At 46.6% G+C, this 21,221-nt stretch overlaps 1 protein-coding gene and 1 non-coding gene across 3 annotated transcripts in view; one reads left to right on the plus strand and one right to left on the minus strand.

Annotated features, from left to right (window-relative positions):
• The first annotated feature begins 5,762 nt into the window (after positions 1–5,762).
• Positions 5,763–21,221, plus strand: part of RRAGD (Ras related GTP binding D) — a 38,532-nt gene continuing 23,073 nt past the window's right edge. For both annotated transcript variants that reach the window (XM_032651799.1, XM_032651800.1), the window contains exons 1-2: positions 5,763–6,091; positions 19,914–20,209. In XM_032651799.1, coding sequence (XP_032507690.1) covers positions 5,956–6,091; positions 19,914–20,209 — 432 coding nt within the window. In that variant the 5' untranslated portion in view covers positions 5,763–5,955. The remainder of the gene's footprint in view (positions 6,092–19,913; positions 20,210–21,221) is intronic.
• TRNAE-CUC lies at positions 10,830–10,901 on the minus strand. The gene has a single exon. It is a non-coding gene; the product is annotated as a tRNA-Glu (tRNA).

Consider the following 21,221-nt stretch of genomic DNA (forward strand, 5'->3'; position numbering starts at 1 on the left):
CTCACTTTGCTGTCTGTCTCTGTCTCACGGTCAACTCAAATGTCACCTTCTTTGAAAGGTCTTCTCTGGTGATCCCATCTAAATCAGGCTCCTTCTCTCATCCCCGGTTTCTCTCTCGTCTCTATTTCCTTCAAAGTACAGCCCTAAAAATCTAATTGTCTTCACGTTCATTAAAAAAAAAATTTGTAGACTATTAAAGAGATAAAGTTATCAAATATATCTATATATCTATATCTATAAAGGCTATATATATATATGTTATATATATATATATATATATATATAAAGGCTACAAATATGTTTGCACACTTAAAGCAGAATATTTCCCTCTGCGGAGGGAAACCAGGAGACTGTAGGGCCGGTGAGGGGGGCAGGTTGGGGGAAGACACTAACATTTCATTGGATATTCTTTTATGCTGTTTGACTATTTACCACATGCATGTTCTTAAAATATCAAAACATTATTTTAATAAAATATATTTAATGATGGTTTGTCTCAGTGGAAATGATTTAATGATTTCATCAGGGCATCAACTGTCTTAGGAGAACCGGAGACTCTGAGCTGCCCTCTTGAAAAATTTGGCTTTCCTGGATTAGCAGGAGTGCGGCAAGATTCTGTAGAAGGCTCTTTCTTTTGTTTGCTTCATCAAGAGAGATTTAATGGCTTTAAATACATATTTAAAAAGAAAGCCTTAAAGGCTTTCAACATGCGAATCCCAGGAACCAGGTGCAATGCCATCAGATGCCTCAAAATACCCCAAGATGCAGGGCTGCAGTCTGTATTTAATTGCCTGTCCTATTCAGGACTGCAATTATTCTGCCTGTACAGGTCTCTTTTTTTTTTTTTTTTTTTTTGTGGTACACAGGCCTCTCACTGTTGTGGCCTCTCCCGTTGCGGAGCACAGGCTCCAGACGCGCAGGCTCAGCGGCCATGGCTCGCAGGCCCAACTGCTCCACGGCATGTGGGATCTTCCCGGACCGGGGCACGAACCCGCGTCCCCTGCATCGGCAGGCGGACTCTCAACCACTGCGCCACCAGGGAAGCCCTCACCTGCTTTTTTTAATGATCAGGTTTACTTTTTAAAAAATTTTTTTGGCTGCGTTGGGTCTTTGTTGCTGCGTGGGCTTTCTCTAGTTGTGGCGAGCGGGGGCTACTCTCTGTCGCGGAGTGCGGGCTCCTCATTGCGGGGGCTTCTCTTGTTGCAGAGCGCGGTCTCTAGGCATGCTGGCTTCAGTAGTTACAGCACGTGGGCTCAGTAGTTGCAGTGTGTGGGCTCAGTAGTTGTGGCACACGGGCTTAGTTGCTCTGCGACATCTGGGATCTTCCTGGAGCAGGGCTCGCACCCGTGTCCCCTGCATTGGCAGGTGGATTCTTAACCACTGTGCCATCAGGGAAGTCCCTCACTTGCTATTTGTGTTCCTAATAAAAGGAGTGATGGTGATCAACAATTTTATTATGACAAGTAGTTTTCTAACTTCTGTTCATTAGGAAGCTTTTCAATCTTTCTTCTTTTACCTCCTTTCAGTGAATCCTGTAAATTAGTGGCCTGAGACAACAGACCCATTTTTTAGTGTCTATGTATGTTTTGGTTCTTTACCTAGGAGATTGGGAGCCAGCTTTTCCCTTCCCCTTCTCCCTTTTCAGTTTCAGGCCATAATGTAATTGACTTTAGCTTTAATGCCATTAAATAGGAATAGGTCTAGTGTCCAGCCGAGTTCCAAAGTAGTTTCACCATCTGGTACCTTCCATGTGGTACCTTGGGTGAATATTTCTTATCTGTAAATTAAGGACAATAATATTACTTAATGGGAATATTTTGAAGGTCATATTATTTGGGAAGACCTCCTTCCTTATTCATGTCTTTTTTTCCCAATATTAGTTGGAAAATTTTGGCAAAAGACAAATCTCATATTTCATGATGCTACAAAATATCTCTGAACGTTAAGAGTCTTTTTAGAAAGGAAGGGTTAGCAAAAATAGAATAAGCATTCCATAGTCATTATACTGTAATTCCTTCCAGTCTTCAGGCAGTCCTGAAGGGAGGAAGGCCTGAGAGTCATCATCTCTTGCACGTCAACTCATTCTGGTCACACTCTTGTACAGCATAGTTCATATTTACGTCACTGTGGTATTTCCCAGGGTTTAGAGTAAGTAGAAAATTTGGCTTCCGTTTTTTTTTTTGCGGTACGCGGGCCTCTTACTGCTGTGGCCTCTCCCGCTGCGGAGCACAGGCTCCAGACGCGCAGGCCCAGCAGCCATGGCTCACGGGCCCAGCTGCTCCGCGGCACGCGGGATTCTCCCGGACCGGGGCACGAACCCGCGTCCCCTGGATCGGCAGGCGAACTCCCAACCACTGCGTCACCAGGGAAGCCGCTGGCTTCTGTTTTTTCCTGAAGTTTCTCTCAAAAATATGCCTGGCCATATACTGTATAACTTCCTCCCTTTTTTCTTTCACTCATTTCATAAACTTCAGCACCTATCATGTATGTGGCAACCTGCCATGTTTACATACAACAGCAAAAACCAAGAGTAGCCCAGAGACAAATCCTCACATTCTTGAGAACGCCCTCCTGGGGAGAAGTCACAGAGCCTGAGCTCCAGGCCAGAGTGATCAAGGCGGTAGCTAATTCACTGAGTAGATCCTATACCGAGTGTCTCAAAGGCTTTCAGTGTTTAGTGTCTTTCTATTTTTATTTAATTTCTGAAAGGATCCACACACACGACTTTCAATTTTTTTTTTTTTTTTTTTGCGGTACGCAGGCCTCTCACTGTTGTGGTCCCTCCCATTGTGGAGCACAGGCTCCGGACACGCAGGCTCAGCGGCCATGGCTCACAGGCCCAGCCGCTCCGCGGCATGTGGGATCTTCCCGGACCGGGGCACGAACCCGTGTCACCTGCATCGGCAGGTGGACTCTCAACCACTGTGCCACCAGGGAAGCCCACGACTTTTAAAATTTAAAAATTTCTAAGATATTTTTCAACATATTCTTTATTTGAAAGCTGACAGTATTGAAATGATAACAGAAAAAAAGAGAAGCAATAAAGATTTTTCCTGTTCTGTTCAATCAAACTTTATCAATACTGTACATTTCTGAAATGACAGTGAATTTGAATGTCTTAAACCTGTACGTGACTCTTATCTACCTTGGGGTGGAGCATAATTGAGGATTTGGCTTTTATTGATTTTGTGTGTGTGTGGATTTGTTCCTTTTTTTCTCAAGAATGGTCAAATTCTCAAATATCCTAGGGTACGCTCCAATCTCCTGCTGGTGTTCCCCCCCTCAGGATCTCTCTTTTGTGGGGGGAAGGCAGAGAACCATCAGGTATCTCCGTTTTTTCTTGATCTCAGGCACAGAGGGGCCTTTGGCTTAGCGACGGTACTGCCTGAACCCCTGGATCCCCAAGGCGTACACCGTCAGCAGACAGCCCAAAGGATGTCCTGATGGTCTGGGCTGACCTTGGGACTGGCTTCTAGGGCCCCATATATAGCCCTCTGCACTTTGAATCAGGCCAGCTCAACACTTCCCCAGGCTGGTGGTTTGTTCTGGGATAACTGAAAGTCTGAAAACCACTCTAAAAGAGCCTACCTCCCAGGTACTTCTTTCCTTAAACAGAATGGATGAAGATGGACTAGGAAAATTACTCCTAGAAAAATGTCCTCTGATAAGAGCGAGTAGAGCCTGCTTGTGCTGGATATACTGTTTGCCCCTACCCCTGCCCCCTGGAACCCACTGCCCTCCCTACCCAATATCTGAGTCCTGGACTAGGTTGCAGTCTCCCTAGCCCTTTGGCGTCCAGTTGGATTTGGCCAAGGGGAACCTCTTTCAGGAGAAAGAAGGGACTTCCCTGGCGGTCTAGTGGTTAGGACTCTGTGCTTCCACTGCAGGGGGCCTGGGTTCAATCCCTGGTGGGGGAACTAAGATCCTGGAAGCCAGGAAGCACGGCCAAAAAGAGAAGAATGGAGGGTGGGAGGCAAGAGAGGTCAGTGTGTTCCTTCCCACTGCTGTCTCTTGGACAGGAGGTGGCCCTGGCAGTGGCTGTCACCAGCTATAGCTCCTGTTTTGAGCCCCCTGTCCAGGACTCTATTTCCCTTCCTTTACACCAACTAGTTTAGGGGAGATAACCTCTTCCCACTGTTGTTAATCCCTGTGTCGATCCCTAAACTCTGCCCACATCCTAGTAAATTGTCCCTTTTACTTTATAAAGCCTTTTGAATTAAAATCTTTGCATGTGCCATCTATTTTTCTCCCGGGAAGGACCTTGACTGATACAGCCATACATGTTGTACTGCCTCCACCTGGGAAATCCCAAAACCTTTCCGAGATTGGAAGCAGCCACCTCCTAGGAGGTGTCCGCGTCCACCTTCAACACCTACAGCTACTACAAAATCCAGGACCGGAGTCATGATTTGCTAGACTGGGATTTCTTCCAGGGCATGAACACTGTTCTGAGCCTACGTGGAGGCCCGCACCCTCACCCCTTAGCCCAGCCCCCTGGCATAGGGTAGGTTCTCCATCCAAATTCCCTACCTAGGCAGCACCCTGGGGCCCCAAGAGCCTCCAGCCTGAGCTGCTTTCCTCCCCCATACCACCTGCGGAGCTGCTGGCACCTGTAGAATCTGGATTATCCTGCTGGCCAGCTGGTTTATTTCTCATTGCGCTTGACAGAAGGAAGTTCATCCACGTGATTTTTTGCAGTATCCAGAAAGGGCGGGTACGGTATGTCCTGTGGTGAAAAGCTTGTGGAGGAATGCCGGTTTTAATCTCACCCTCACACTGCCGCTAGTCCTGTCTCCCCGTCCACCGCCCCTCTCTCCCCCCCAAGAGCCTTGAAACGTTTTATTTTGAGATATGGGATTTGGGATTACAGTCTGTTCAACAGTGAGACAGGAGGAGGTGGCTATGAATAGCCCCTTGGTGTGTTACACACCTGAGACCTTTGCCCAAACGCCGCAGAGGAATTATTATTCAGGCTAGGCAGCCACGAGGCATGTTATTTTTTCAGGAACATTTACAGCTGGGTAGGCCTGATTAGCGAATGCGTCTGTTTTCTTGGTGGGAAGTACTTTGAACCACAAACGCGCACTAAAAGGCAATTGCTATGGAGACTGCGCCGCCTGTGCGGCGCATTTCTCTAGAGTTTTCTTCTCTGGGCGCTTCAGCATCCACGGGGTGTTCTAGGCACGCCGCTCGGAGAGGGGGCCTGGGCGCAGCAGTGTCCGGGGCGGGGGCAGCCCACTTGGGACTGGAACCCTCGGCCGGGACCGAAAGCTGGAGAAGGCCGCCCTAGGTGGTGTGTGTGTGTCGTGGGAAGGCGGGGAGAGGTTCTCCGGGTGCGCGGTACCCCAGCTCGCCCGCCTGTGCGGGGACCACGTGCAGGAGGGGTGCTTGGGGGCCCAGGGCGAGCAGCCGCGGTGGGTGACTGCGCCGCGTCCCGGGTCCCCGGGTACCGGGCGAGTGTCTGTGTGCGCTTCTGGGTGGGTGGAGGGGCCCGCGCCGGCCTGCTCCCGGTTGAGTGTGTGTGCGCGGCCGCGGCCCAGCGCCCCAGCGCCCCAGCGAGCGGTGCTCCCGGGAAAGCGCGCGCGCGCCCGTGCGGTGTGTGTGTGTGTGTGTGTGTGTGTGTGTGTGTGTGTGTGTGAGAGAGTGTATGACAGTGTGTGTCAGGTGACTTGGGTCACGCAGTCTCTCTCTCCCTCCTCTGGGGAGGAACTGCCGCGCTCTGGCTGACTCCTCCGCCGGCGGGCGGGCGGGGCAGGGGGGGCTCCGGGCGCGCTGCGAACGGCGGGACCCAGACCAGGACGCCGACCGCTGCGAGGGACGCGCGGCCCCCGCCTCAGCCCGCGAACCTCGGGACAAAACCCCAATTCAGAAATAGGTTGCGAGCGGCAGGCCGGGAGGTTTGGCGCCCCCCACCAGAGACCCCCGTCGCCCCGGGGACGGCCGGCCGTGGGCGCGATGAGCCAGGTGCTGGGGAAGCCTCAGCCGGAGGAGGAGGACGACGACGAGGAGGATGAGCTGGTGGGGCTAGCGGGCTACGGGGACGGGCCCGACTCCTCGGACGCCGAGCCGGACAGCGGGACGGAGGAGGGAGGTGAGCACCGGCTCCCCCGCTCGGCCCCGCGCCCCGAGCGTCCTCGGCCCGCACCCCCGCCGGGCCCGGCGCGCGGGCAGCTGACTTGGAGGGGATCCAGGCAAGCGGAGTTAGGGGGTGGGAGTGGGGAGGGGCGCCAGAGGAGCCGCGGCGAGATGCAAAATGGGGGAGCCCGGGTGCAGGCAGCGGAGCGGGGGCCGGGATCGGTGGAGAGGGCGGAGAGGAAGCGTCTGGGCAGGAGGAACGCGCGCTCTCTGCCAGTTCCAGGGCCAGTACCTCCCCCACGCCTCACCCCGAGCTCTCCGCAGGGTCCGGGGGTTTGGGAGGGGAGGGGACCGCCCGGCGCGCCCTGGGATCTCTCCCTGCATGCTGTTGTCGGAGCCGGGGTCAGATGTCGTGGCTAAAAAAGGCAGCCGGCGGCAGCGTGACTGGCAGGGTCGTCGGCAGCTGCGGGTGTCAGTCTTGCCCCGTGTCGCCGCGGGAGGGGTCCCGGGGCCGCCCAGGTCGGCGGAGGGATGCACCCAGGTGATAAAGGAGTCGCCGTGTGGCCGCGGGTATCCAGAGATCCAGGCAAATAAGGTTGTTAGGACACCTTATCTCTGCTCAGCGTCACCACCTGGGCATGGCAGCGCCTGCCCTGGAGTGAGCGCGGGGCGGGGGAATACGGAGCCACTCAGAAGCAAACTCTGTTTCCTGTTCAAGAAGCAGGATTTAGCAATTGTTCAGCCAGCGGGGGCTTCCTGCGTTTAATTCTTAAGGACTAAAGGAGTTGAGAGCTTTTTAGGATTCCAGAAAGGTTCTTCTTTTTTGTTTCCCTCCAAATCGAGGAAAAAGTCCTTTATTGTAAGGTCTTTTGGAAAGGTCAAGTAGAATGAGGCTGGTAAACATAACATCTAGGTGGAACTGTCAGCATCCTAAAGAAGGAACTAACTTTTAAAATGTTCACTTGGCAGAAATTGCATGAGGGATAAAAAGTACTTTCGTGACTGTTGATTTTGAAGAACTTTTATTGAAAATTCACTGGACTTGTTTTAAATTCTCCATACAAACAAAGCCTTTCTCGGGGGGGGGGGGTGAGTTTTCATTATTTTACGTATGGTGAATGCTACTTTCAATAATCAGAAGGGGAAGATTGTTAACTAAACCTTGAGCCTGATAGATGAGAAAGGAGCTTTCCAAGTCGCCCTTTTTCATAGTGTCTGGTCCCCAGGGAGCATTTGTACTAATTCCCTATTTGCTTAAACTCGTGTGTGCATCTGTGCGCCTCTCTCTTCTGCGCTCCCCATAACTGGTCCCACAGTCGAGCAGGTGGCCACATTTTTGTAGATGAAGGCTTTCAACCCTTTTGTTGGAGTCTCTAGGGCTACCTTTGGTGGTTACATTGTTCAGTCGCTTCATTATTATTCAAATTGCGTTTGTTAGCCCCTCCTAGATTCTTCGGAGGCTCCGAAGAGATTCAGAATGGGGATGTATTTGCAAGGTATTTGAAACCGAAGACACACAACAGGGTGCAATTGTGATCCTCTTTGAAAAAAAGGAAAAGAAATAAGAGACCGTATATGGGAAGAAAAACCCTGTAATTTGATATTGTCCTGGGGGCCAGAGACTGGGTTCCAGGAAAAGCAGGGGAACTGTTTGTTTATTCTGCAGTTCTTTAAGGGGGCACTTTAAAATTTTGATTTGGGGCCTTGAAGTGAAATTAACGCTTTGGCTGAGGGGCGGGGATTTCCTGAACAAAGGGCTTCCCCAGATCTGGGTGTAGGATGCTCCCCAGTGCTCCTAACCCTGGGCAAACCCGCCTGTAACTGATGCTTATGATTACTTTAGTAATAAAATCCTCCCTCGTGAGTTCTTGGTATCAAACTGAAATCTTGCTATAAAAGCCCTGAGTATATTTGTGTGGTAAGAAGAGCAAACATTACTGAAGCCTGGCCTTTCTCCACCTGGGCCTGCTGTGGATACGGTCTATTCTCTGAAGATTTCCTCCATTATCTTGGGCTGCTGTTCTTTCCATGTGTTGCTGGCTTTGATTTTGGGGTTTAGGCCTGAATGTAGAATCTCTATCAGAACATTTCGCTTTCTAGAGTAGCAGATAGGCCCCTCAGTCAGCAGTTCTAGCAAGGACTGTCCCTGACACCTGTCATGCCAGCTGATATGGTCCTGGGGAGTCAGGATGGGGGTGGAGGCTGGGAGTTGTGACTTCTGTTCCTGTGGCCTTCTGTTCCTGAGACAGCAAGGTGCCACCAAATGGTCATCCCGATTTCTAATGGGCCCTGGGCACGTGTTGCCTTATAACCCTGTGTTATTTGGGGTAAATTTTACATTTACCTACTCTCAAACTCAAGACGTGGAAAGTAGCGGGTGGGGAGGACTTATTTCCTCTGAGAAGAGATGTATATGGTGCACTTTGAACCATGAGCAAAGCATTTCTCTAATGAATTCCAAACCATCCTAATGGACTTGGTTTAGTGCCTGAGCTTCTCGGAGACCTGGGGCTTTTTCCATGAGGTTCAGAAATCTACCCTGGTGGGTGGGATGCAGGCCTGACCAGCATTGCTGTGCAAAAGAATGCAATTGAAGGTGGGTAGTGTGATTTTTTACTTCCCATAGTCTTACAAGGAACCTCTGATCTTATTTTTAAACCGAGTGCCTTGTACCTTTTACCACATTGTGTTAAGGTTGAAAATGTAGTGCAGCTAAGGTGAGCCTTAAACTGCACTTCTTTGGCTTACGTTCCAAATTTTATTCATGAATTCCAGGCATGTTCTTGAGCAGTTTAGTTCTGTTAAGGACAGATTTGGGCACTTCTCAACCCTCCCTTTCAGGGTCGTTAATCAGAGATAAGATGAATCTCATCTTCAACCCCCATGGTCCAGATAAAACTCCAGAGAGAGGAGACAATAATTAAACCATTAAAAACAATTGCACCGAAAATACTGATTATTTTTGGACACATGGACTTTTAAGTCTTTATTAAATTACAGTTCTTTAAAAACTGTAGTAACAAGGAAACCAATTAAAAGATCATATTTAGTCAGAAAGTGAAATTATTTTTTCCTGAAGTCCCTCCCAATTTTTAAAAAGTTTTAAAATTAATTAATTTTGGGCTGCATTGGGTCTTTGTTGCTGCACGCGGACTTTCTCTAGTTGCCACGAGCGGGGACTACTCTTCCTTGTGGTGCACGCACGGGCTTCTCATTGTGGTGGCTTCTCCTGTTGCGGAGCACAGGCTCTAGGCGCGCGGGCTTCAGTAGTTGTGGCACGTGGGCTCTAGAGAACAGACTCTGTAGTTGTGGTGCACGGGCTTAGTTGCTCCGCGGCATGTGGGATCTTCCCGGACCAGGGCTCAAACCCATGTCCCCTGCATTGGCAGGCAGATGCTTAAGCACTGCACCACCAGGGAAGCGCCCTCCCACCCAACTCCCTGCCAATTTTTAAGGGAAATTTGGCTAAGACAGCTGCTCTGCCACAGTCCAGCTAAGTGCGGTCTTGTTTTCGTAGCAGCCTGTGCACTCTCTCAGGGTCTGAGGAAGTGACAGTTAGGTGGTCCCTGGAGGCACAGAAAATCCAGGGTCAGCAGGTGATCCTTCCCTGGTGGCTGTAAAGGCAGTGAATCTGGCGATTCACTTCTAATCATTAGTGTCATCTTTTTTTTCTTAAAATAATTTTAAAAATTATTAGTGAAGTTACCTTCTCATTGTTTCTTGAGGGTAAGTAGAGAGAAGTGTTCTTCTGATATCGAATCTGTGGCTCAGAGATGCCAGGGGACTTTCCTGCAGCCACAACATGGGCTAGAACTGAGCAAGGTTTAGGAGAGGGTCAAGTACATGGAAATGTAAGCTCCTTCCCTTGTAACTGTGCCTTGTCCAAAAAGAGTTGGGTTGACTGCAACCCTGGCTATAGCCAATCTCTTGGGTTTCCTTCTGGTCCTGAAAATACAGAGATATATGTGTTGGAATAGATGGAAACACAGAATAGTTAAAAATGATGTGACCAAGGTCACGCCTGAGGCCCAAAGCTTATTCAGATACATATGGTTAGAGAGCATATTTTTATATCAGATGTTTGTAAACATGTTTCAGTGATTCCTGGTATCATAGAATCTTGATTCTCTACTTCTACAAGAAATATCTCCCATTTTAATATTAGAACAGACCTGGGGTAGTCTAATGGAACAAAGAGGCAGAATCAGCAGGTTCTGGAGTTCTGGATAAGGTGCTGTGCCTGAGGGCTCACCTGCTTTGTTCAGTCCCCCCAGCTCGCATCACTGTTGGTGGTATGATTTTACTTCCTATCACAATCACTTCTGTCCTGCTCATTTTTCTTACTTCTCTACTTCCTTTATTCTTGTATTCCTTACCTTTTTTTAAAGGCAACTTTTCAATTCTCTTTTAAAGAGGGCTTTAAAGCTGTCCTGCGACAGTGGCTTTCCCTGGTTCTGCTGTAACGTGCAAGACAGATGGGTTTTTCACTCCTGGCCTAACGCGCCCGGAGAGCTGGTGAACTTTCTCCTCTTGAGGATCTCTGGGGAAGACTCCAGCTCTGTTTCTCAGTGTGTAAAATCGAGGGTGACATAGAACCAACCTTGATCACACTCAGAGTGATCGTTTGGAGGAAAAAAAGAAAAAGCTCACAAGAACACTTTTCCCTTCTTGCAGAAACAAATCAGAACACATGAGAAACGTGGTTTTTTTTTTTTTTTTTTTTTGGCTGTGCCACACGTCTTATGGGATCTTAGTTCCCAGACCAGGGATTGAACCTGGGCCACAGCAGTGAGAGTGCTGGGTCCTAACCACTGGACTGCCGGGGAATTCCCAGAAATGTTATTGGATGCTTATGTAAAGGAAATATTCACATATAGAATCATGTTCTTTAGTTACCTGCCAGTGTGATGTGAGAGGATTTCACAGAAAAAGATTAGGTCTTCACATATAAATAAAAATCATCTTCAAAAACCTTTGTGCCGGGCTTCCCTGGTGGCTAAGTGGTTGAGAGTCCGCCTGCCGATGCAGGCGACGTGGGTTCGTGCCCCGGTCCGGGAAGATCCCACATGTCGCGGAGCGGCTGGGCCCGTGAACCATGGCCGATGGGCCTGCGCGTCCGGAGCCTGTGCTCCGCAACGGGAGAGGCCACAACAGTGAGAGGCCCGCGTACCACACACACACACAAAAAAAAACCTTTGTGCCTTTGAAAATACACGTTCTGATTGCATTAAATTTTCCTTTCTAAGTAGTTCGTTAATCAAACGGACAGTGAATCTTCATGATTTTTGCATATTCTCTTATTAACAGTATTAGTATTCATATATTTAATTGCCACTTGGGTTGGAATTTCTTACTGGACTCCTGGCTCTTGAATGTGTAAGTAGTTCCATTGATCAGAAATGTAAAGGGCTACAGATAATGATGCAAATAGAACCAAACCAGGGGCCTCTTCCTGAAACCGTTAAGTATGTAGAACCTTAAGCCTTTGTGGACCCCACAGAATACTAATAGCAAAGACATTCTAACTTTCCCTTAAGGCTGAGTGAGCCTCTTGCTGTGGTCACATTCCAAAAAAGACCTTCTCGTTACCTAGGCTTGGGCTGGGGAAAAAAAGAAAAAAAGAAGCAGGGTGTGTGTGTGTGTGTGTGTGTACACGCTGACAGCCTGATAGATGAGGAAATAAAGGCTCATGGGCTCTGGGACATGTGTGGGCATTTACACAGCTGGTAAGTGGCCAAGCTGGGATTTGAACCCCAGCCTGGCACTAACACAGTACTTTTTCAACCATTCCATTTGCTACCACATTATCCTAATTCTTTTGTTAAATCTTTGTTTTATTTTCCAGTTTGGGATCTGTTCAAAGGCGTCTCATCTCTTGGAGAACTTTCCTAAATTATAATAGCTCTCAATTGTCTGATACATCAGAATTGATGAAATGCATTTCATACAATACCTTGTTCTCCCCAGGAAGCCAGGGCCAAGCCTGTCAGAACTGCAATTCCCCTTTTCCTGATTTCTGTTTCCTTCTTTGTTGTGAACATTCCCAGCCCACAGATCAGTCAGGTGTGGCCCCCAGGCAGCCCTGTCCCCAAGTCACGGATCCATCTCTCTCCCTTCCTTCTGTCGTTTTTGACAGGGCTCTGCCATTTCTGGGTTAAGTCATTAGCCTGCAGGTGTTAAAGGCTGACAACAGTGGCTCGGTTAAGTAACCCCTCCCCATGATCCTGCTCCTTGGGTGACTGAGTTTCCCTGGGCTTCCTGGCAGTCTAGTTACAAAACTGAGCTATCTGGGAAATTTGGGTACGAACAGGATCCAGTGGAAGATATAGGTAAGGTGTGTTCGGTGCCCTGACCACAGTGGATAAGCTTCACCTGGGCATAAAGCTTATCCTCTTGATACCTAAATGCTGGGCTGGGCCAAAGTCAGGTGTGGAGTTTCTTTTTTAAAACTTCAGCTAATGTAACTTCACATTCTGCTCAATCACTTTCATTTGATCATCCCAACCAGCGAACATCTATTGAGTGTTTATCGTGGTAAACACCGAGGCCTCAGTTTTCACATCTGTGCAGGATAAATGTTATCAATTTGGGGATTAGAGATGACACCGTGTGCTATGCAGGTGCTTAGTAAATGGTAACGGCTGGTGATAAGCGGTTGGAGCGGGTTGGTTTGAGCCATTTCTTGGTGGCCGAGGCCAAAACCTCTCCAGTGTGCCCTCACCCTCAGCCAACAAGATCAGGGGAAAAAAGGACCAATGGGGCACGGACTGCCTCAGCAAACTGCATTGCCGCTCCGTATTCATATTGCCTTCTGAGGCCCCAGATCTTTTCCTCACCTGAGCCAAGGCCGACAGGCACCCCAGACTCAACAGCTTCAAATCTGTGTTCAGCCTTTTTACCTTTGTGAACTTCACGAACAGGCCCTTATTCACTTGATCTTCCAGGTCAGGAACTTGGGGTTTCTTTCTCCTTTGTCCCCTATGTTCAGAGGATCACCAAGTACTACTGAGTGGATTTGAGCTTCTCATGAATCCATTCCATCTGCCCATTTCCACATGCTTCTCATATGTGTTTCTAGAACAACCTAATTATTGTCAGGGAGGAAGAACTCTTAGGTTCTGAGTTGGAGTCCTGCAAATTAAACTGACAAATGACATGAACAAGGGAAAAGTAGGTTTAATTAAGTACTAATGCATGAGAGTTCACAAAAAATTCGACTTAAGGAGGCAGTTAGAATTTGGGGCTTATATACCATTTTAACAGAGGATGAGGAGGGGTAGAGGGGCACTTCTGGGAGAAAAAAATGACTTCAAAGGGAATGCAGGAAGGGGCACTTATGGAAAAACAAATCACTGGAAAGATAAATGGGCCCATAGGAGAAAAGGTGGAAGATAACGATAGTTTGATGACAGTGTCTGTTTGGGTGTAGGGCTGACTTCTCTGTCTCCAAGTAGAGAAGATGAGAGTTGCTCCTGGGGAGGACATTTTTGACAACTGAGTTCTTTCGCGAGGGTCTGCTCTAGGCAAATAAGGGACTTCAGGAACTCCAGTGCCTTTAGCTCAAAAAAATTTTTATTCCATAGTGGCTTACTGGTGTCTGTACACTGACCCCCTCTAAGGAAGTCTGTTTCTGGAGTGAGCTTCCTGATCATGTTAGTCTCCCCTTAAAATCCTTAGTGATTTCCTCATGGCTTGCAGAGTAAAATCCAAACTTGCATCTCATTCATGAGCTAGCCTGTTATCTCTCTATCAATTAATTTATTCAATGATATTTATTGGGTTCACACCACATGCTACAATGTATTTTGTTTTTGTTTTTTTTGGGGTACGCGGGCCTCTCACTGTTGTGGCCTCTCCCGTTGCAGAGCACAGGCTCCGGTCGCGCAGGCTCAGCGCCCATGGCTCACGGGCCCAGCCGCTCTGCGGCATGTGGGGTCTTCCCGGTCCAGGGCACGAATCTGTGTCCCCTGCATCAGCAGGTGGACTCTCAACCACTGCGCCACCAGGGAAGCCCGCTACAATGTATTTTGCCTGTGTATATGTGAGAGACAATAAACAAGTAAACAAACAAGATAAACAATGTAAAGTAAAAAGATAGTTTTGTATAGTGAAGTACTATGAAGAAGACACAGGGATATTAGGAAGTGACGGGACCCCAATGAGGTGAGAGGAGGTAAAATTGCCCCTGGGCTGAGTGGGAGGAGGAGCCAGGGGAGGCCTGGGAAAAGCTTGCTGGACAGAGGGAGGAGCGAGTTGGAGGGAGGAGGGAGGAGAGAGTTGAGGCCCTAAGGTGAGGAAGCAGAAGGCCAGTGTGGCTGCAGGGTAGGGAAGTGGTGGGGAGGATGAACCAGGCATGGGATGAGAGGGTAGCCCACTTAGGGCCTTTTGGGCTAAGAAGGTATTTGGATTTTATTCAAAATGCTGTGGGAAGCCGCTGGAGAGTGTGCAGGCTTTTCTTGTCTTTAAACTATGTTACCTAAACTCCAGGAAGGCCACATCTCTTCCTGGCACGACCTTTCCCTCATTCATCTCTTTTATGCCTCCTCTCCTTTAAGACTCAGATGCTATTTCTCCAGGGAACCTTCTCACTGAACCCATAACACCTAGATAGCAGTGCATTGTAGTTGTCAGTTCCTCTTGTCTGTTTTCCCCCCTAATCGCTAAGGAATGAAGCTTTTCTTTGTGTCTGCAGCCTCTGGCGCAGCCGTGTCCAACAGAACGAACACTTGGCAGACGTTCAGGGAACCTTTATGAAACAGGAACAAACTGCCCTCTTGTAAATTTCACCTCTCTCTGGCAACTTCCTCCAAACCCCCGCGGACACTTTTAAAGAGCCCTCTTTGGGGTCCCATGTCTAGTCCCAGATTCTCCTGTAGTTCCTTTCTGATTTGCCTTTAAAAAAAAAAAGTACTAGCCCTTTTATTGCCCCTTTCAAAGCAGCTCTCATCCTTCATCCTCTTTAACGCTTTCATTTTTCTCAGGTGGTTCTTATCAAGCTTGAGCAAGCGCAGTGATACTCAGGGAAATGTCATGGCGGGGTGGGATGAGGCAGCCCTCTGCAGGAGGTTCGGAGGCTGGGGTGTTTCCTTTTCTGATAGAAGCTCCTTGCTACCACTACTCCAGTGGAAGGAGATCCTCTGAGAAACCCCACGGGGTTTCAGAAGTAGAGATATTTGAGAGAGTGAGAGAGAATTAGAAGGAAGATTTTTGCCAGTAGGCTTTTCTGATGTAAGAAACCTCCCCTATTCAACAGCAGTGGCCTACAAACATTTTTGGCTGTGAGTCCACAATAAAAAATACGTTTATATTGGGAACCAGCACCCACCTACATATAAGTTAATGTACAAGAGCTTCACTAGCAGTATTTGCTCTTCTTATGCAGAAGGCACTCTGATATTTCTGGTCTCTTCTTTTGTCTTTGTTGCAGTTTTAGTACAGTGCCAGCTGATTGGTGGCTAAGGCCCTGGGTAAGGGCTCTAGCACATACCTGTCCTGCATCCTTGGGCAGGTTCCTTCTCCCAAGTTCCTCAGGTGTAAAGCAGACTTGTACCTCCTCATTGCGTGGGTAAACTTTGTAGAGATGTCTATGTCTAGCGAGGTCCCTGGCACACAGTATATTTCTGTACATGCTAGTTAAATATGACAGAATACATCTGCATGGGTGGAAGGGATCTCTACAGAGTCGATGGTACTCTTGCTGATCTGACTCACTATTTCCCAGCTGTTTACATTTGGTGGTTCATGCCTCCAGCTGTGTGTATATATTATAGCTGTATGTGTATTTCACTTCCCAGCCACTCTGTGTATGTAAACACACAGACACACTCCCTCCCCTTTCCACAGTGGTCTCCATCACCGCCCCACTCTCCCAGGAGGAGGAGAGCCAACCTCCAGGGCACCAGTGTCAATGATCATGCCACATAGAGACTTGCAGACCCTGCTGAAGAGAAGTTACAATCTGCCTCCACATCCAACAGTATAAATTGGGAAGAAATAAACACATTTTTTTTTTTTTTTTTTTTTTTTTTTTTTGCGGTACGCGGGCCTCTCACTGTTGTGGCCTCTCCCGTTGCGGAGCACGGGCTCCAGACGCGCAAGCTCAGCGGCCGTGGCTCACAGGGCCCAGCCGCTCCGCGGCACGTGGGATCCTTCCGGACCGGGGCACGAACCCGTGTCCCCTGCATCGGCAGGCGGACTCTCAACCACTGCGCCACCAGGGAAGCCCTAAAGACATTTTTATGCACTTAAATATTTTTGTAGTTGTACATAATTAAATGTGGTACACCTATTTTATATTTTCTACTAGTTTGAGATACTTATCCTTATATTTTAAAAAATTGTTACATACCTGGGCTTTTCTAACAAGGACCGTAGCATTCTCTTACTTACCTTTTGCCTACCTCTCCCTCACCAGTCTCCCATGTCTACATTGTCTGGAATTTTAGTTTCTGATTTTTATTCAAAAATTTAAAATCAGGGACTTGCTGGGTGGCTCAGTGGTTAAGAATCCACCTGCCAATACAGGGGACATGGGTTCAATCCCTGGTCTGGGAAGATTCCGCATGCTGCGGAGCAGCTAAGCCTGTGCACCACAACTACTGAGCCTGTGCTCTAGAGCCCGCGAGCCACAACTACTGAGCCCGTGTGCCACAACTGCTGAAGCCCACACGCCTAGAGCCTGTGCTTCACAACAAGAGAAGCCACTGCAATGAGAAGTCCACACACCGCAACGAAGAGTAGCCCCTGCTCGCTGCAACTAGAGAAAGCCTGCATGCAGCAACGAAGACCCAATGCAGCAAAAAAAAAAAAAAAATTCAAATCAATACTTATTTCAATTCAATAGGTTTCAGTAAAATTTGTCTTCTATTGCTTGTTGCATTCCACTATATTTGAGTGTATTTTCTTCCAGGAGTGCATCCTTTTTTTAAAAAATAAATTATTTATTTATTTTCATATTGATGATAAAATTTATTTTATCATCTGTGTTTATTCTGCTTTTCAATCCATATATCCTCCCCGCCCAACAGTTGTGTTTTTATTTCTAAGATCCATAAGGCCCTTTTTCATAACTGCTCTTATTCTGAAACTGTCTATTCTTGTTTCATGAATGCCATATTTTCTCTGATCTCTGAGTATTTTAATTATACCTGAAAGTTTACTCTGACTCCTGTATAACTCTGCTTCTTCAGGTATACATTCTTCCGTTTGAGTCTGTATTCTCTTCTATAGTCTTGTCTTTCCTCAAATATTTGGCATTTGAGGAAATGTCTAGAGGGAGGATAGTACTGCTTCCACCTCTTGAACTCCACACATATTGCAGTGAGGAAGGTCAGAGTACTTGGAGGGGGTACTGTGGGTGCTTCCTGTTCCTTCTGGGCATCAGTGCCTCTAGGGCACTGCCCCCCCTCTCATACCTACGCTCCTACATTCAGTGCTTCCACTTGGAGGATAGTCTAGTGTGTAGTCTAGTGTGTACGTAGGTGCAGAGTTTATCTGCTTGGCTCTTCTCACTAGGATTCTCCAAATAACAACCCTGTTGGTTGTTTTCATGTCCTTTGCTGTTTGAGCTTCCAGTTCTACCTTTTCCAGCAGAACCCTACCCTTCATAATCAAGGGCTGCAGGTTCCCCCTTCCATCTGATCTTTGTGTTTCTTAGGGATTTCTCAGTAATTCGTCAATTTTGAGTTCTCTCTTTGGTCTCAAGCTCAGCTATCCGTGTTTATTTGTTCATCTATTTATTTATGGTTCATACCTTTTCTGTTGTGCTTAGGGATTCAGTAGGGGAAGGGGAGACCGTGACATGTTCTTAGTCTGATATTTTTGCAACTGGAAGTCCTGTTTTCTTTTTCAGTTCATGTCCTGCTTTTGCTAAGATTGACTTATAATGACAGTACTGCAAGTATAGCATATAATCCCTGATGAAGAAGAAGAAAGCTGGTGATGTTTTGGGTGGTTTAATTCCACATCACTCTGTCTAGGGCATATCATCTGCAATTTGTTGAATTGGGTTAAGTTGAATGGGAAAAGTGTGTGTGGGTAGGATGGGAGTAAAATACTGCTTATAGTGGAATAGTGTCTGTGTACATCTACAGCTACTTACTTTTTCTTTATTCATTTACTGTTTCACCTGAAATTTATGTATTTCCCTGCACCTATTGCAAAGTGAAACATCAAAATATTATATATAGTAAATGAAATTTCCTAAGATTCTATCAGGTAGTAACCTGTGTTTTAGATAATTGTAGAACTTCAGGAAAAATTCTTAGTTGCAATAGGGAAATAAAGAATTACTTTCCAGTCTGTATTGGATTATGCTTAGATCAGGACCAGGGTCTGAGAAAGACATAACGAGGTGTAGCTCAGAAGGAAACAAAAAAGAAATGTAGAAAAATAATATACGTATATTTATTTTCCTATATTCTGCCCTTTTTCTTAAAATGTTGGTTTCTTGATCTTTTTCCAAGTTTCATACTGGGTCTTTTATTTTTCTTTACTTATATTTTTGGGTCAGTCATGAAGCCTTAATTCCAGAACATTTTTATCACTCCAAAGAAAACACATACCCATTAAGAGTCACTTCCAATTTCCCCCTCCCTCTAGCCCCTGGCAGCCACTAAGTACTTTCTGTCTTTATGAACTTGTCTATTGTGAACATTTCATGTAAATGGAATCAAACAATATGTGACCTTTTGTGTCTGTCTGCTTTCATTTAGCATAACATTTTTGATGTTCATCTATGTTGTGGCATGAATCAGTACTTCATTCCTTTTCAATGGCTGAATAATATTCCATTATATGAATATACAACATTTTGTTAATCCATTTATCAGTTGATGGCCATTGGACTGTATCTATCTACTTTTTGGCTATTATGAATTGTGCTGCTGTGAACATTCATGTACAAGTTTTTGCTTGGACATATGTTATTTCTTTATTCCTAGGAATAGAATTGCTGGGTCATGTGGTGACTCAAATGTTTAACCTTTTGAGGACCTGCCAAACTGTTTTCAAAGCACACCATTTTACATTATCACCAACAGTTTAAGAGGGTTCCCATTTCTCTACATCCTCACTGACACTTGTTATTGTCTGTCTTTTTTATTTTAGCCATCCTAGTGGGTATGAAGTGGCATCTCATTGTGGTTTTCATATGCATTTCCTTATGGACTAATGATGCTGAGCATCTTTTCATGTGGTTATTGGCCATTTGTGTATCTTTGGAGAAATGTCTATTTAAATCCTTTACACATTTTTTATTGGCTTATCTTTTTATTGTTGAATTGTAAGAGTTCTTTATATATTCTGGATACTAGACCGTTATCACATATATTATTTGCAAATGTTTTCTCCCATTCTTTGGGTTGTCTTCGCTTTTTTGATAAGTATCCTTTGAAGCACAAAAGTTTTAAATTTTGATGAAGTCCAAAATTGTTTCTTTGAGGCGTAACTCAAACAAGCATCTCTTTAGTGCAGAGACTGATGATCTGGGCAAAGAAGGACCTTGCTCTGGAATGCTAAGGCTGGATTCTCTCCCCCCATAGTCTGCTCCAGGAAACCTCTGCGCTTCACACTCCAGAGTCCTGCTCGTGATGGGGAATATCCCAGGTTTTCTGGCCCTCTGAAATTGTGTGAGAGGTGGTGATACAGCATTTTTCAGGGTTTTGCACTTTCTAAAAGCTGGCCCCTCCATGAGCAGGGTGATGGAGTTAGTGCTCTCTGTATCTGGAAACGTAGCATTGTCTGTGGATCATAAATCTCATCTGAGGCGGAAGTGAAACTCATCTCGTTAACCACTGTGACAGCATCTCACCCTCATTCTTGTTTTGTGGTTTCTCCAGTTCTGGACTTTAGCGACCCCTTCAGCACGGAGGTGAAGCCGAGGATCCTGCTCATGGGCCTGAGAAGGAGTGGCAAGTCATCCATCCAGAAAGTTGTCTTTCATAAAATGTCTCCCAACGAAACCCTGTTCTTGGAAAGTACGAACAAGATCTGCCGGGAAGACGTTTCCAACAGCTCCTTTGTTAATTTTCAGATTTGGGACTTCCCAGGGCAGATTGACTTTTTTGACCCTACCTTTGACTATGAGATGATCTTCCGGGGGACAGGAGCACTGATATTTGTCATAGACTCCCAGGTAAGGCTCAGTCTCGGGGTATGGTGGGACTGTAGCCCCCTGCCCCAGGCAGCCCCTTCTTGCAAACAAGTTCCTTTGCAATCATTTTGGTTTGGTTTTTAGAGTCAGGAATAGGACTTTTTACCTGACTGGCATTTCTCAGTTGGGGCTCTCAGGCTTTGCAAAGGGCAAAAGGGCTCCCTTCATGCAGCCCTGACCAACATGCGATGTTTGGGAACTGTGTGCTCTCAGCAAACCCTAGAGGAAACCTCACAGACGGGGGGCAGGGGCGACCACCGTGCAGGCCAGTGACACCAACGATGTGTCGCCCCCCTCTGGTACTCTTGGCAGACATCTATAAAAGATCACAAGTTCTCTATAACAAAAATACATATATATCTACATTTCAGAATGTTTACTATTTCCTTTGAAGATAAAGTTCTAAGTGTGAACATTTTTCTTCTGAATCATTATTGTAATTACTACTAGTACACAATTACAGCAGCATGACTAGTATGTATTTTATAGGTAACTAAATATAAAATGTAAAATTTGAGATACATATATATATTTTTCCACTTATTTCATGTATCTATGCTTGACTAAGACAGGATTTGGCATCAATTCTTTTTTTGTTTGTATAGCTGTAAGTACTGAGAGACCTTGTTCACGTAAGGTGGGTATGGGGTGAGTTTTGTTCTAGCATTCACTCAATTGTTTAACTCCTTCTGAGTTATATCCCCTAAATTACCCAATTTTCTATCACAAAAAAATTATTTTTTCATAGTTTATCAGTAGACATCCTGATTGTGTCCTCTTTTAACTTTGCTGAAAGCAAAGAATTGGGAGCCCCTTGACTGGTGAAGAACCTTATCACCCAGGCATTGCTCACTTTATTGGTATTCAGACCAGCCTTCTGAATGGTCTCTTCCGCACCCTGGGTTTTTAAGACCCTGGGCCTTTCTCCTGTGAAGTATGAGCTGGTGGTTTAAGGGGAGGAGGGGAAGGGAAGCAGCAGGACCACAGATGCATC

Source organism: Phocoena sinus, chromosome 12 (assembly GCF_008692025.1).
Source record: "Phocoena sinus isolate mPhoSin1 chromosome 12, mPhoSin1.pri, whole genome shotgun sequence".
Classification (NCBI taxonomy): Eukaryota; Metazoa; Chordata; class Mammalia; order Artiodactyla; family Phocoenidae; genus Phocoena; species Phocoena sinus.